The 15,248-nt window shown below is 63.5% G+C and overlaps 1 protein-coding gene across 11 annotated transcripts in view; it reads left to right on the forward strand.

Annotated features, from left to right (window-relative positions):
- The window catches only part of LOC117198470 (uncharacterized), a 34,655-nt gene that overhangs the window by 5,300 nt on the left and 14,107 nt on the right, over positions 1-15,248 (forward strand). The window contains exons 1-4 of one of the 11 annotated variants that reach the window (XR_007478027.1): positions 1,471-1,485; positions 1,860-4,309; positions 4,728-11,449; positions 13,143-13,157. Coding sequence is in view for 2 of the 11 variants with exons in the window: in XM_033415302.2 (XP_033271193.1) it covers positions 3,279-3,384; positions 4,029-4,309; positions 7,874-8,167 (681 nt within the window). In the remaining 9 variants the exon portion in view is untranslated. Of the gene's footprint in view, positions 1-918; positions 1,486-1,859; positions 4,310-4,727; positions 13,897-15,248 lie in introns of those variants that run through there. The other 10 variants (XR_004479661.2, XR_004479663.2, XR_004479664.2 and 7 more) reach the window with 10 other exon arrangements.

A 15,248-nucleotide genomic window follows, 5' to 3' on the forward strand; every position in this document is an offset into this window, starting at 1 on the left:
AGAAGTAGGTCAGCAGGCACCTGGGCCAGAGGGCTTGTCCCGTCTGGGAGGGGTAGGCTTGGGGCAAGGAGTGGGGGACCCAAGGTGCCAGGACAGGAGGTTCCTGAGGCAAAGGCTAGGGAGGGGACAGGGCCGCTGAGATGTTCGGGGGTGGGGTGGCAGGGAGAGGTCGCCCCAGGGCAGCCCGGCTGGCCAGGTTCCCAGCCCGTGGCATCGGGCCCCGCTGCAGGCCTGTTGTGGGATGGCCCTGTGCCCGGCGGCCCAGCTGCAAGGGGCGAGCCCAAGGGCCTGGGCCGGCTGTCAAGGTGCTTTTCGGGGAGGTGGGGACCCCGTTGGACCGTAGGCCTTTGGTGTGAGTCTCAGTGCAGAGGCGCTGGGTGGGGAGGGCTCCCGAGAGAAGGCAGCCCCGCCCAGCCAGGGGGTCTCAGGCAGGTCTCTGCCTCGCTGGGCCTGAGAGCCTCGCCTGTGAGCTGGGAACAGAACGCTGAGTTGCTGGAAAGGAAAGGAGATCGTGGATGAGAAGAGGCACCTTGGGAGCAGCTGCGAGGGAGTTGCCAGGTTTGGGGCGATCAGGAGCCTGGGCCCCGGCATTCACCTGCTCCAGGGGTGCCCCGGATGGGGAGGGCTCGCAGAGGCCTCCTGGACAGGTGCAGAGACAGGCAGGCCAGGGCTAGAACCTGTATTTCAGGGCAATAAACTCCCCACCAGCCGAAACCGGGAGAAAGGATGTGAGAAAGGAGATGCGATGCCCAGGCCTGCTTGGCCCCAAGCGTTGCTATTATGGGGCAGCCCCGCCCACCCTGGAGCCCACGGGCAGCGTGCGGAGAAGCTGCTTGGGCGGGGTGGGGGGCGATGGGTTACTGTCAGGGCTCCCAGGTAGGACAGGGCAGGCGGGAGGGCAGAGAGCATGGGGGCACTGGCGCTGCCTGGCCAATTACTCCGGGGAGAAGCCTGAGTAGGGCCCGGTTTGAACGAGGATTCAACCTTCTAAAGGACAAGATGTCGTGAACCCAGTTTAATTGTCAGGCAAGATGTGCAGGGCCTGCCGTAGGATGGGGAAACGGCAGCGGGCTGTGAAGTGTCCCTTCCAGCGTGGCTCTGGTTCTGTGAGAACCGTCTGGGTTGGGGGGAGGAGGGGGCCCGAGCAGCCGTCGGCGCCCACAGCGCGGAGCTCCAGGCCCGCCCGCCCGCCCGCCCACGTTCTTTCCTTCCTTCCCTACCGCGCACTGAGCGGTACAGCCTGGCCGTTTTGTAAACAAGACACCCTTTGGTGGAGGGCGGGCCGAGCCTCACACAGCGCTACCTGTCCTGCTTCCACCGCAGGCTGGCGCCAGCCGCCCCTCCCCTCGAGGGCTCAGGGCACAGTGCTCGGCGACAACAAGGCTTGGCTCCTGGACCACAGCCTGGCTGGGGCCTGGCCTCATTGGGTGCCCATGGCTCACAGATGGGCATAGCCCTCGAGGGGAGCCATCGCCCCTTCCACAGGTAAAGAAACTGAGGCAATCAGCAAACATTCAGGGACCACTTAACGTGTGCTGAGTCCAGTGGAGGAAAAAGAGAAAGAACTGGATAGACACACTGTCCCTGAGCAGCCCGAAAGGGGCCACTGCTGGCCATGGGAGGGCCCAGGGGTGGATGTGAGCTGGGGGGGGGGTAGTAGCAGGTAGGGCAGGACTCCCTGTTGCCTAAGGAGGCTGCGACCCCTTCTAGGTGGAGTAGTCCAGGAAGACTTCCTGGAGGAGGAAGAAGAATTTCAGGGGCTCTTGGAGGCTAGTCACTTCTCTTCACCGCTTGGTGAAATGGAGAGAAGATGCTTGTCTCGCTGGCTGAACAGATTTTTGTTTGTTTGTTTTTCTCAGAAAAGAGCAGATGAGCTCACGGACAAGAAGGTATTAGGGCTTCTGCTCCCTCTGTGTGCCTCTATTTCCCGTTTGCACAATGAGCCCAAGAGTTGTCGTGTTCCAGGGTTCACTGGTAAGCCCTGGCGACCTGGAGGCTGAGCCCTGGGCAGACCGAGGCCAGTCCATGCTCTGCACGCCCCCCCCCCCCCCAACACACTCCCATCTCAGGAGCCCAGGAAGCAGCTTCTGGGACCTGCCAAGGGCTCGGAGGTCCACACCCTCCCGGCCGGGAGAGCTGCTGACCCTCTGGGAGGCCGTCAACAGAGCAAAGAGGAAGCCAGGCTGGGAACCTAGTGGTGCAACCCGGTCCGTGGTGCCGACGACCTCGTGAGCTTGTGCAATGAACCTGGAGTCCGGAAAGCGGCTGCCTGCGGCCGCACGCAACGGGCAGGCCGACGGGTCACCCAGGAGGCCGCCCTCTAGCCCAGGTGGCCTGGGCGAGCCACGGCCACACGTCACCCCCACCTGAGCTGGCCAATGGGACCCCAGCCGCCACTACCCTTCCGAACACTGAGGCCCACGCTCACCATCCCCCACCCAGCTCCAGTGCCTCCTCCCTGGGGTCTCCCAGGGGCTAGGCCACCCTCCCCACCCACGCACAAGTGGCCACTGTCCTCCCTCCAAGGGTGCCTGTCCAAGCCCAGCCCCTATCATGTTGCCCTTTGGGCCCTCGATCCCCCAGGATAGAGCAGGAAGCCTGGCCCTCAGTCGGAGCCTGGCTCTGGTCTCTGAGCGCCCTGGGCTGGAGTCCTGGTCAGCACCTCTTCCAAGTGCACCCTGCAGCAAAACCCTTCCCCCCTCTGTACACGGGGGTCACAAAGGGCTCCGCTCACCGGCCCGGGACTGCCCTAGGGGCTGCGTTGGGAGAGGAGGGCTGGGAGGGCGTCAGGCGTGTCTCTGGGTGGACCGTGCATGGGAGGAGCCGCAGAGACCACTGCAGGCCAAGGGGGCCGTGGGCAAAGGCCAGGGCAACAGGAGTTGGGCCCAGGTGAGGAATCGGCCTGCCTCGGCACAGGTCTGCCAGGGAAGGCCGGGCTGCGAGAGGCACAGGGGTGGCGATGTGGGGATAACAGGACGGCTCTTCCCACAGCTCCTGGCGGCAGCCCACCCCCCAGGACACCCAGGCCCAGGCCAGCTCGGATCTGGGGTTGGGAGGGGCTGGTCGGACCCTGGTTATCTCGGCTCCCCTGGCGGGGCACTGGATACAGAGCCCAGAGCCCCCAGCCAGGCTGGTTATCAGGGGCCACTGAGCCCTGACCTCAGCAGGCCCAGGCTGGGCACGGGGCGGGGGTGCCTGAGGCGTTCCCAGCCCGCCCCCGCACCCAGTATCTGGAGCTGCCCCGCCCGGCCTGAGATAGTTGCCCAGAGAGGAGATAGATGCTGGGAACACACCGCAGGGCCGGCTCCCAGTGGCCACGGAGAAGGGAGCGGGGAGGTGGCCCTGGACTTGGTGGACAGGCTCAGCCCAGCGAGCGCTGTCGGGGTGAGTCTGGGGGTCCCGCTGGAGAGGAAACTTAGAGAGTGGACTGCCTGACACCCACGTGTGTCTGAGCAGAGCCTAGACTGGGGCTTGGGCTCCGGCCTCCTGCCCACAGATGGCCTCTGCCATGCAGGCCGCACGGTCTGCAGGCCTGGCTGCCTGCTCTCCACTCCGGAGGGAGCTGAAGGACGGCGGGGATGTGCTTGCCGCCACGGGCGCGCCCCTGCACAGGGCTCCCAGGGCTGCACGGCCCTGCCAGGGACCTGCCGGCCCGAGCCCGTGCCCCAGGCAGGGGCTCCCCTGTGCCAGGCCCAGCGCATGACTTGTGGCCTGGGGCGGGGGGCGGAAGGAGACACCTGTTCACGCCCACCTGGGGCCCCGTGAGGGCAGAGGGGTTCCTGGGAGAATGGGATCCCAGAAAGCCCCTCTTCCCACGTGAAGGGCCTTCCAGGGCCCCCACCCCAGGCCCACCCAGCGCCCGCGGCCAGCCTTCCTGCCAGCTCTTGCAACACTGCGTGAGGGCTGCGCAGAAACCCGATCTCGGGCTCAGGCCCTGACGTGCCCCTGCCGCCCGTCCCACTAAGCTCTTCTCCGTGGTGGGGCCGCTGGTCCCAGACCCCGTGGAGACCCATGGCTCGTGCCTGCAGGTTCTCAGGAGGGCAGCCATGGGCACTGCCCTGGCCCTGCCTCCCACGTAAGGGGGCTCCGAGACGGGACCCTCTGCACGGAGCCGTCCAGCAAAAGCCTCTGTCCCACCAGCCGGCCAGGGCTGTGGAAGAAACCAGCCCCTGACCCTCTGGCAGCTGGGCAAGTCCACCCAGTCCCTGCACCTCAGTTTCCCCATCCAGGAATGGGACGCCTGCCCAAGACCCTCGTCAGATGCCTGGGGCGCCTCCTGCAGGAGAATGGGTGCCACGCTGCTCCCCAGGTGAGAGGGCCGAGCTGTCCTGACTCTGCCAGGAGCCCAGGGCTGCCCCGGGGCCGGGCAGCTGTTCGGGTCCTGCCTCTCCAGTGCCGGCCCCACTCTTGTCTCCTGGGAGGAGGGGTTCCGTGAGGTCTGTGGGAAGGGGACCCTGGGTGCCACGGGGAGATGGTGGGTCCCGCTCAGGCATGTCCAAGCCTTAGGAAGCTTCCTCAGGACTGGCGTGATCAGAGCTGGAAGGAAGCAGCAGGTCTGGGTGGGTGAGTGGGCACTGGGGGCCCCTAGATTCTAGCTGGACACCCCAGGACCCGTCCAGCCTCAGGCCCAGCCTTCCTCCCCCCCTGCTCCTCTTGGGCGCTGGGGGGGTGGGCAGGCCGAGGGCAGGTGGGCAGGTGGCCTGATACCCTTGGCTTCCTGTTCCCAGCACAGGCCACCGCAGGTGGGGCCTTCCTTCCTCTGCAGCAGATGGTGAAGGAGCAGTGGTGACGGGGAATAAACAAGCCACGGGCCTCGTCCCTGTCAGAGCAGGGTCCTCACAGGTGGGTTCAGCGGAGGAGGGGGCTGGCCCTGCGGCCAGAAGCCTCCTGAAGGCAGGCAATCTCCTCTCTGCACCAGGCCCAGGCCCCTCTGGCTGCTCTCTGCTCTGAAGCGGGCAGGGCCGCCCTGCACGTGTGTGCAGGTTGGGCACTGCTCAAGGGACAGTGAGCCGTCAGGGCAGTGGTCCTGCTACACGAGGCATCTTCCCAAAGCTCGAAGTGGAGCCCCTCCTCAAGTGCTGGCTTAAACCTGGAGCAACGCACCCTCTCATGCCCCCCCACCCCAAGGGATGAAGCTTGACTCCTCTGCCCCCCGCCCCCGCCATGGCTCTCAGCTTGGGTCTCACTTTCCCTGTGAGCTCTGTGTTCCTGCTGCCTCTGCCCTCCCCATCGGCACCCTGGTCACACGATGCTGCCACTTCCTGGTCCCTGGGACACCTTTCTCTCCACCATCCCGGCCCGTTGGTCTGTGGGCTCTGCCAGGGCCGGAATCAAACCACTTTGGAATCCCACCGAGGTCTGTAGAAGGCAGGGGGGCGGGAGGGGCCTGGGGCTGTGGGAGATAGGCTTTGCTGGTAAGGCACCCAGGACTGGGGCAGAGAATAAGCTGGCGGTGGAGGGAGCAGGTGGGCGCAGGGGAGCCTCTGGTCAGGGGCTCAGGGCCAGGGCCAGCAAACTGACGGCACCGTGTCCCTCTGCCAGCCCCCAGGACCCTTGCAGCCCCCAGTTGCCCCACAGCCCTGAACCCCCACCTCCCTGCCTCACACAAAGCCCAGGTTTTCCGGGCCTTACCTCTCCCTCTGTACAGGAGCCCAAGCCCCTCCACGTGCCCCCACCCGGGTAGCACCCCCAGCCGCTGGTGCAGCCGTGCCCCATCCCTCAGGTGCGTCTCTGCTCCCGCGGCAACTCAGCCCCCTTTGAAAGTCGTGCTGACGTTCAAGGGCCACCCCCCAGAGGTCCTGGGAAGATGGGAAGAGCCCGCATCTCCCTACTGCCTTGAGGGAGCCCTGAGGGGCCTTTGTGGGGCCCGGCTGGACCCTCGGGACATTGGAAACCCGGGACACTCAGGAGGCCTGTTAGGGGGTCCCATGCTCGCCGACCCTGCTGGGCATCTGGGTCTCTCCCCCATCCCGTTCCCACCAGGCAGCTCAAGGTGCTGAGAGGCGGCACATGCCCGGGCAGGGCCCACTGCAGCTGGCGGCTCAGAGGATGGCACTCCTGCTCCGCCGCTGGCTCATGCCCCCTTGGGAGTCAGGGTCAGGGAGGTGCCCACCCACAGGTCACACCCTCCTGGCTCTGGGCCCCCGCTTCCTTCCTCCCTCCTCTCCGGCAAACTAGAGACCCAGAAACCAGACCTCCATGAGCCGGGGCCCCAAGGGACTGCTGGGAGCCTGGTGACTCTCTGTCCTCCCCTGTGCCGGGGATCAGTAGTCTCTCAAAGGGCCTCTGGGCATCTCTCAGGCCTGTCCCCAAGGGCCGGCGCGGCTCAGGCTTCAGTGAGCCTGAGGCAAGTGTCCCAGCAGCTCTCCTCTCCGCAGACCCCCACTGGCCACATGGCCAAGCTGCCCAGCTGAGGCTCCCGCTAGAGACAACCGATGGGGTAGGAGGGAGCGGCTGCCAGGGGTCAGCCCTGGAGGGGCCAGCGGTGGGCGTGGTCTCCAGGCCAGTCCCGGGAAGTGCCAGGGAAGGGGCCGGAGGTGGCCTGGCCTCCTCTCGGGCAGCAGAAGGGTGGACACCAGCTGACACCCACACCCCGCTGCCTGCCACACCTTCCTCCTCGGCCCAGCGTTTTCTCACGCTCGGAGCTGGCATGGCGAACCCTGCGTGCTGGGACTTGTCACCCCATCCCGGGAAGGTGGGCGAGGCTTTTCCTCTGGGCCTGGGGGCAGGGGCCACCGCAAGTCAAGACACGGCCTGGAGTGGTGGAGCCGGGTTGCGACACCGGCTGAGCAGCTGCAGGGGGCCCGGCCCACATCTGGCCCGTGTCCCAGTCCGTCCGCCTACCTTGGCACCTACCCCCCGCTGGGGAGGACAGAGAGCATGGGTGGGCTTGGGGAGGCGGGTTCCCATCCTTCCTAGAGGTGGACCCAGGGGCTTGGGCCAAGGCCCTGCCCCCCTCTGGTCCTCAGTTGGAAACTGAGGAAATTGAGGATCGTAAAGTTTCGTCGGGACACCCATGTGCACCCACACGCCCCGCACCCTGTCGGAGTCTGCGGTGTGGTCAGCAGTGCTGACCTCAGTTTTCCCCTCTGGAGAGTGGGATGACAGCATAGCTACCTCAGGGCTGCTGGGAGACTCCAACAAGAAATCCACACTTTGGGAGCCCTGGGCCCTGCAGCATCACGGCTGTGACTTTGGGACAGAGGGCCAGGAATTCCTAAGGGCCCCCGAGGCTGACGTGCTGCGGGGACAGAGGCCTGATGGCCCCCAAGCCTCACTCAGTCCCGGGACAAGATCTTGGATCTCTCTGGCCAGAACTGGTGAGGTTCACTGTCCAGGTGAGAGCTGGGTGGAGGCCCCCCTCCAGCAGGGCCCCCGCCTCCGGCCAGTCCCCCCGGTGACAGACTGGCCCCTGAGCAAATCCATTTCATTTGAGGTCAGGCCGGCCTGTGGTTCCCCTCAACCCACCAGGTCCTGGTGTGGGCGTCTGGTTGTAAAGACAAAACCGGATCCTCTCTGGGCACCACCCCTGTAGGGCCAGTGGGGACCCAGGCCGAGGGTGGTCCCCAGGAGGGTGGCATGAGTACCTGGCCTGTCCCATTTGCCTCAGCGAAATGGGGGGCGGGGGTAGAGTGGGACATGGGACAGGCCGGAGTGGCGCCCTGGACAGACCCTCCTCAGTTCTGTTGTCACGTGGAGAAACTGAGGCCCAGGGATGTGCAAGCCCACGGCTGGGCTCGTGGGCCAAGCTGGGCCCCCGGAGGCCCCGGGCCTTCCTGGCCGTGATGTGCAGGCTGTTCTCTGGGCAGGAAGGAGGGCCTGGGGCGCAGGGCTCTGGGGAAAGGGCCCCATAGCTTAAGAGCGCCTTCCGCAGGAGTCACCAGCTGCCGTCGGAGGCTGGGGAGACGGAGAGGCAGGCCCCCTGGGAGGCAGCCCCTCGACACCCTGGCAACCCCCCAGGCAGGCGTGGGAATGTGACTGGAGGGAACAGGGCCTCTCCCCCAGGAATCAGCGGCTGGGCGCCAGCCAAGGCGGGTCTGATCCAAAGAGGAAGCAAAGTTCAGCTGCTGCGGAGCAGATGAGCTGCTGGGGGCGGACGCAGGCCGTGAAGATGGGGCTCCAGCCCCAGCCCTGGCTGAGCCCTGATCCCAGGTGCAGACGCCCCTGACTGTAGCCACGGGCTGCCTTCCGATCCCAGTTACAGGCTGACGTCTCACCCCAGCCCCAGACTGAGCCCTGACACAGGCGTGAACTGAGCACACACCCCAGCCTTGGACCAGCCCCTGACCCCAACCAGACCGGCCCCGATCCAGGCACAGACCAGCCTCATCTCTGCTGACGTCCAACTCCGGCTTTGTCCACCTCTGGCTCTTTGCTTCTTCAGCCCCCAGGCCGAGACCATCCTGGGTTGCATCAGCAGGGGCCAGCCACCGGGATCAGGAAGGTGACGGTCCACGCTGTTGGATGCTGTGTCCCTTCCTGGCCCTGCACTTTCAAAGGTCCGCAGACCAGCTGGAGTGGGTGCAGGAGGGAGACCAGGGTGCAGGCCTGGGGGCGCCGAGGGGGCCAAGGCTGGCTGTTGTGGAGGCAGGAGGCCTGCTCAGCCTGGTGGGACCCATGCCACCTCCAGCGTGTGAGCCAGCGTGCCACCTCCACCACCTTGTCTTCCAGCCAGCCCTGAAAGGCGGAGCGCACCCGCCCTGCTTCGTGGACGAGGAACCGGGCCGGACAGGCTCAGTGATACCCAAACGTACAGAGCACGACCCGAGGCAGTCTGACCCGAAGCCCAGTCAGCCGTGCTGGAGGCAGACCTCAGCCTGATGCCAACACCACCAGCCTATGGGGCGGGGGCTGCCTTGAGTGGATGGGGCAGCTTCACGGGGGCGGGGGGGAGACGTCGGGGGAGATGCAGGGGACCACCGAGCTGGGGTGTCGGAGCCGGATCTGGGCCCCCAGGTGGGAGGGGGGCCAGTCTGGGTTGTTGGGCCCCTGCAGCCACCAACTCGGGCTCCCTGAGCCTCCCAGGAGCTGAGGCTGGGCACTCCGAGCTTGGGGGGAAGAAGCTGTGTTTATTCGGAGCTCTAATCTCTGGGCCTTATCACCGCCTGTTTGCCCATCGAGAGCTCACACATGGCTGGAGGTCACAGCGGGGTGGGAGGGGCTGACAATATTTGCCCACTTCTCCGAGCCTCTCAGCTCGGAGGGGTCTCCCGCGGGCACCAGATGCCAGGTGGGGTGCCTGCCGTGTTGACATTCCCCAGCTCTGAGTTTGGCTTCCGATAGCGGTGCACGAGGGCGTGGCCGGAGCAGCCCTTTCTCATAGGAAACCTCGAGAAACAGCTGCGCACCCCCCCGCGGGGCTTGGTTGCCCCCATGCTGTCCCAGCCCACACCTGGGACGTGGGAAAGTCCACTTGGAGTGTCCAGGGGCTGTGCTGGGGCTGGGGACAGCAAAGCCCCGCAGGAGGCCGGGCCCAGCCCCAAGTCAGGGCCCACGGCAGGGTGCCCAGACCCTGCCCGAAGGAGGCAGTGTGGCTTGGTGGTTAGGGCACACGAAGGCTCCGCGCGCTTGGCACTGTGTGACTTGGGGAGCCCCAGTTTCCAGCTATTAAACGGGGCGCTCGTGAGTCCCACACCATAGAGTTGCAGGGAGACGGATGAGATGCTGAGCCCCACACACACACCACCGCCCGCCTCCCACTGGGCGCAGTAGGGCCATCGCCCCCCTCGCCCCAGAGGCTGACCAGGCCCCAGGGGAGGCGGGCTTGGGCATGCCCTCCCACCCAGGTTCCAGGCCAGCAGGAGCCTCTCCAACACCCTCAGCCACTCCCCGGCTGCTTCCAGTGAGGGCCCTTTTCCTTTCTGGGTCTATTGGGGGTTAACCGTCCCCATCACCCAGTTTACGGGACCTCTGGTTGCTTCAGAGCCCGCCTGGTACCAGCAGGCCCGCCCCCTGAGGATGGGAACCCACCTGCTGCGCTTGGGGGCCCCCACGGGCTTTAGGGGGACGGGCCAGGAGGAAGAGGCAAGGAGGTAGCTGGTAGCCGTGGCCTCCTCGAGGGCCTCGGTGGGACAGCGGCACCCGGACGGTGCTGTCACCGCGTCCAGCCCAGGGGAGCCCGGGTCTAGGCAGGCAGGCTGGTCCCAGGCTAGGGTGCCAGCATGGCCGGCCCAGGGTCAGGCGGCTCCGGGACCAGGTTGCCGTGTGACCTGGGTGAGCCCAGGCCCTTTGCCTTCCCAAGTCCTTTCCTCCGTAAAAAACAAAAAGAGTGAAAATTAGATCTTATGGTTGTGTTGGTCTAAAGATAAATACACTAATATTATATATGAAAGCATTTTCTTGTTCTTAAAAATTCAGTTTTTTCTCCTGATTTTAAAAGACATTAAAATACTTCCCTGAGCCTCTGGAAGTCTCCTGGTTCCTGGTCTCTGGGCCTGAAAGGGGAGTCGGTCTCTGGGGATTCAGGAGCCCAGAGGAGGGGCCTAACCTGGGCTTGGGGTCCGGGATGCGACTCAGAAAATGTGACACCAGAGCCCGGAACAGGACACAGGAGGAGCCAGACAGAGAGGAGGGGCGGGGGAAGAGGCAGGAAGAGCCTGGGGCTCCTGGAGGTTGATGGAGCCCGGGTTCCAGCAGCCTCCAAGCGTGGAGGCGGGGCCTCGTGGAGGCGGGTGGGCGGGGCCTCTGGTGGGCACCCGGCTCGTTGGGGCTGGGGCTTGTCCCGAGCACCTAGAGGAACCACAGGAGGTTTACGCAGGAGTGGGGGTGGGGGGGTAAGGTGCGGGGGGAGGGGCTGGAGCTGCAGCCCGGAATGTGGGGGAGACGCTGCTGCAGGTGTCGGGGGGAGTCCCAGCAGGGAGCGATCCCAGCCTGAAGAGGTCCCAGCAGGGAGCGATCAGGAGGCTGGTTGGCCCTGGGCCTCGTTTCCCCACGTGCACAATGAAGGGTTGGGCTAAATGGTCTCCAGGGAGGTTCCTGAAGGCCAACGGAAGGCCTGGGGGAAAGGGGGCATTCTACAGGTTGGGGGGTCTTCACCCAGCGCTCCAGGAGGGAAATAGGGTGGGGTGGGGCTGGGGCAGCTCCCTCTGACCCCCTGCACTGCGGCCTCCCAGCTACAGAGCTCTGCCCACTGTCTACCCCACTTCCCTCCTGGGACCACCTGCCTGGGGACCAGCAGCCCTTGTGGTCCCCACGTGCCCTCCCTCCGTCCCTCCACTGGTAGCTAAACTACCATCGATCAGGGCAGCCACACCTGCTGCTCTCCAGTCCCCTCCTCCCTCCGCTGGGCTCAGGGGGGCCCAGGCACCCAGCAGCCCCTCAAGGACCCCGAGGCAGGACTGCTCAGACCTGAAGGCTGCAGCCCTCTGTCCTGTGAACCCCAAGAGAGCCCCCGACCAGAATACCTGCCAGGAGGAGCAAGGCCCTGCACAGCCTTCTCACCATCCCACAGGTGAGAAAACTGGGGCCCCCTCCCCTTAGCTTTGCACTGGAGAGGGGAGAGGGGCACAGGCGGGGACGGGGAGGGGGAACCAGGAACGGAGCCCCTCAGCTGCCTCCCCCATCACTCAGAAGAGCCACCCCCGCCGTCATCTGTGTCAGGGATAGAGACCAGGGTCCTCCCCTGGCACTGTCCTGACCAGCGTCCTGCCCTGCAGCTCAGGCTCCCCAGGAGCACCTGGACCTGTGGCTCTGCACCAGGGATGGGACGGGCGCTGGGATGGGACAGACGCTGGGATGGGACAGGCGCTGGGATGGGACAGGCCCTGGGATGGGACAGGCACTGGGATGGGACAGGCCCTGGGATGGGACAGGCGCTGGGATGGGACAGGCCCTGGGATGGGACAGGCGCTGGGATGGGACGGGCCCTGGGATGGGCCAGGCGCTGGGATGGGCCAGGCGCTGGGATGGGCCGGGCCCTGGGATGGGACAGGCCCCGGGATGGGACAGGCGCTGGGATGGGACAGGCCCTGGGATGGGCCAGGCGCTGGGATGGGCCAGGCGCTGGGATGGGACGGGCCCTGGGATGGGACAGGCCCTGGGATGGGCCAGGCGCTGGGACGGGGCCTCCACAGCGCCCCAGCCCTCTCTCGGCAAACAAAGGCCCTGCTAACCATATGCTGCTGCTCTGATTTGTTTGGGCTAGGGGGGGGCCTGGGGGGAACGGGGGGCCTGGCACACCCCACCCAGCCACCTTGGCACCACAGAAATGCCTCTTAGCCTGCCGGGCCCCTCCCTAATCAGGGGTCCCCCCAGCCCCCCACCCCCCCTCCCCCAACTCCGTCCCCACAGCCCTGGGACCGATGCCTCCGCTGCCCCAGCTGGGCAGGCTGCCCACGTGTGGCGGTACGCACGGGCGTCACAGCTCAGTCCCCAGAGGGCGGGAGAGGACTGGGGGTTTGCTGGGAGAGACCAGAGGCCTGAGAGGATCCTACCCAGCTCCATACCAGGAGGTAGTGGGGGAATGGTCACCTCCCCAGTGCCGAAGCCCCAGGCCCGTCCTGCTCCCCAACAGGGGCCGGCAGAGTGGGGCCCCGCCTGCTGTGCGCTGCCTCTCCTGAGCCCGAGGCCCCACACTCCTCCCAGTTCCCTCCCCCACGCCTCCTGCCACCCCCCACCCCATCCCCCGTTGGGCGGGATTCCACCGCTTCCCTCTGCGAGACCTCGGGGAAGGCCTGGTGCTCTGCCCCCACCTGCGGGACCACCGCAGCTCACCGCCCAGCATCCCCACCCCCAGGCCCCGCCCCTCCCAGCCTCCCCCAGCCCCAGCGGTGATTAATAAATGAGGTGAAAACTGAGCTCGGGGAGGCCTGGCGGTGCCCCCGCACTCCAGTCCAGCGCTTGGGGCTCAGCCGCAGCCCCGCGAGCCCCCGCCCGCACCACCCCCCCCACCACCCCCCACCACCCGCCACCTGCCCGCCCGGGTCAGTTCCCCAAGCTCCTGGCGCCACCTGCTGGGCCAAGTGGACGCTTGCGGTGTTCCACCGGCTCGACCACAGAGGCCCAGGTGGGAACTCAGATGGGGAGTGGCTCAGGTGCGGAGGGGGCTCAGATGGGGAGAGTCAGAGAAGTCCTGTGAGACCTTGGGTGGCTTGAGGAGGGTTGCGCGGGCACACACACACATTCTCATTCTCTCTCTCTCACAGTGGGCGTTCCTGGGGCCGCACTGCCCCCCTGTGGCAGCAGGATGCCCTGCATGAAGCCCATTCAACCACCCCGTCTCTGAGGCCCTGGCAGGAATGCTGGTCCCTCAGCCCGTGTTGTAGGGGGACCCTGAGGCCTGGGTGAGGGCAGAACCTGGTAAGCCACGGACCCCTTGCTCTGCCCCGCAAGTCTCCAGGGACAGTCTGAGTCTGGTACTTGGAGGCCTGGGTTCCAGACCTAACAGTCACCCACCCCGTCCCTAGTGCAGGAGGAAGGGGCTCCAGGACCGTTCTCCCTAGAGAGCCGGGTCCAAAGTTAGGACACATGTCCCAGCACAGCCCTGCCCTTCCCGGGGACCCAGACTGCCCGGGCAGCCAAGCAGAGCTGCCAGACCCTGCCAAGGACTGCGGAAGAGGAAATTAAACCCCAAAGAAGTAGAAGAAATAATAAAGATAAGAGTAGATATAGATGAAATAGAAAATGTACAAACAATGGAGAAAATCAGTGAAGCCCAAAGCTGGCTATTTGAAAAGATCAATAAAATGGATAAATTTCCAGTTAGTCTGATCAAGAAAAATAAAAGGAAGAGACAAACGGCCAATATGAGGAGTGAAAGAGAAGGTATCACTTCACACCCTAAAGACATTACAAGAATAATATTTCAGTATTATCAATTGATGACCAAAAATTGGACAATTTAGGGCTTCCCTGGTGGCGCAGTGGTTAAGAATCCGCCTGCCAACGCAGGGGACACAGGTTCGAGCCCTGGTCCAGGAAGATCCCACTTGCCGCAGAATAACTAAGCCCGTGTGCCACAACTACTGAGCCCATGTGCCACAACTACTGAAGCCCGCACGCCTAGAGTCCGTGCTCTGCAACAAGAGAAGCCACCGCAATAAGCCTGCGCACCGCAACAAAAAGTAGCCCCCGCTCGCCACAACTAGAGAAAGCCTGCATGCAGCAATGAAGACCCAACACAGCCAAAAATAAATTAATTAATTTTTAAAAATTGGACAATTTAGATGAAATGGAAAAATTCCTTGAAAGACAGAAATGATCAAAATAGGCACAAGAAGAAGTATGTACTCAGAATATTAAAGAAATTCCATTTATAATTTAAATTTTGCCACAAAGAAAGTTCCTGGCCCACACAGTTTCCCTGGCAAATGCAACCAAACATTCAGGGAAGAAATGTCACTTCTACACAGACTCTTCCAGAAAATAAGATTTTATGAGGCCACCGTTATCTTGAGACCAGAATCAGACATGATATCACAAAAGAAAATTATAGACCAATATCCCTCATAAACAGTGACACAAAAATCTTTTAACAAAATCTTAGTAAATCCAATTGCACAAAATGTAAGAGGAGACTACACTATGACCACGGGGAGTTTATCCCAGGAAGGCAAGGCCGGTTTAACGTTCTAAAGTCGATCAGCATAACGCACCATATTACCAGAGTGAACAAGAAAATCCACGGGATGACCTCCATAGAAGAAGGAAGGGGACTTCCCTGGTGATGCAGTGGGGAAGACTCCACACTCCCAACGCACGGGGCCCGGGTTCAATCCCTGGCTGGGGAACTAGATCCTGCATGCATGCCGCAACTGAGACCCGGCACAGCCAAAATCAATAGGTTTTGAAAAAATGGATGAGGCAGAAGCATTTGACAAAATTCAACCACATTCATGACACGGATGCTCAGCAAAGTGGGAATGGAGGGAACTTAACTTGGCATGAGCATCTATATCCAAAACCTATAGCTGAAGTCGTGCACAATGGGGAAAAACTGAACGCTGCCCCCAATGGCAGGAACAAGGCCAGGATGTTCAGTCTTGCTGCCTCCATTTAACCTTGTCCTGGAGGTCCTGGCCAGAGCGGGAGGCAAGAAATAGAAGACATACAGATTTAAAAGGGCAACATGATCCTATGGTAGAAAATCCTTTTAAAATTTCAAAAGTAACTTCTAGAACTAATAAGTAAATTTAGCAAAGTTGAGGGATAAAGGGTAAATTTAGAAAAGTCAACTGTATCTCTATATGCTAGTATTGAAGCATTGGAGGAAAAAAATTTTTTTTGGCCGCACTGCGTGGCTCGCGGGATCT

The sequence above is a fragment of the Orcinus orca genome, chromosome 6, assembly GCF_937001465.1.
Source record: "Orcinus orca chromosome 6, mOrcOrc1.1, whole genome shotgun sequence".
Lineage (NCBI taxonomy): Eukaryota > Metazoa > Chordata > Mammalia > Artiodactyla > Delphinidae > Orcinus > Orcinus orca.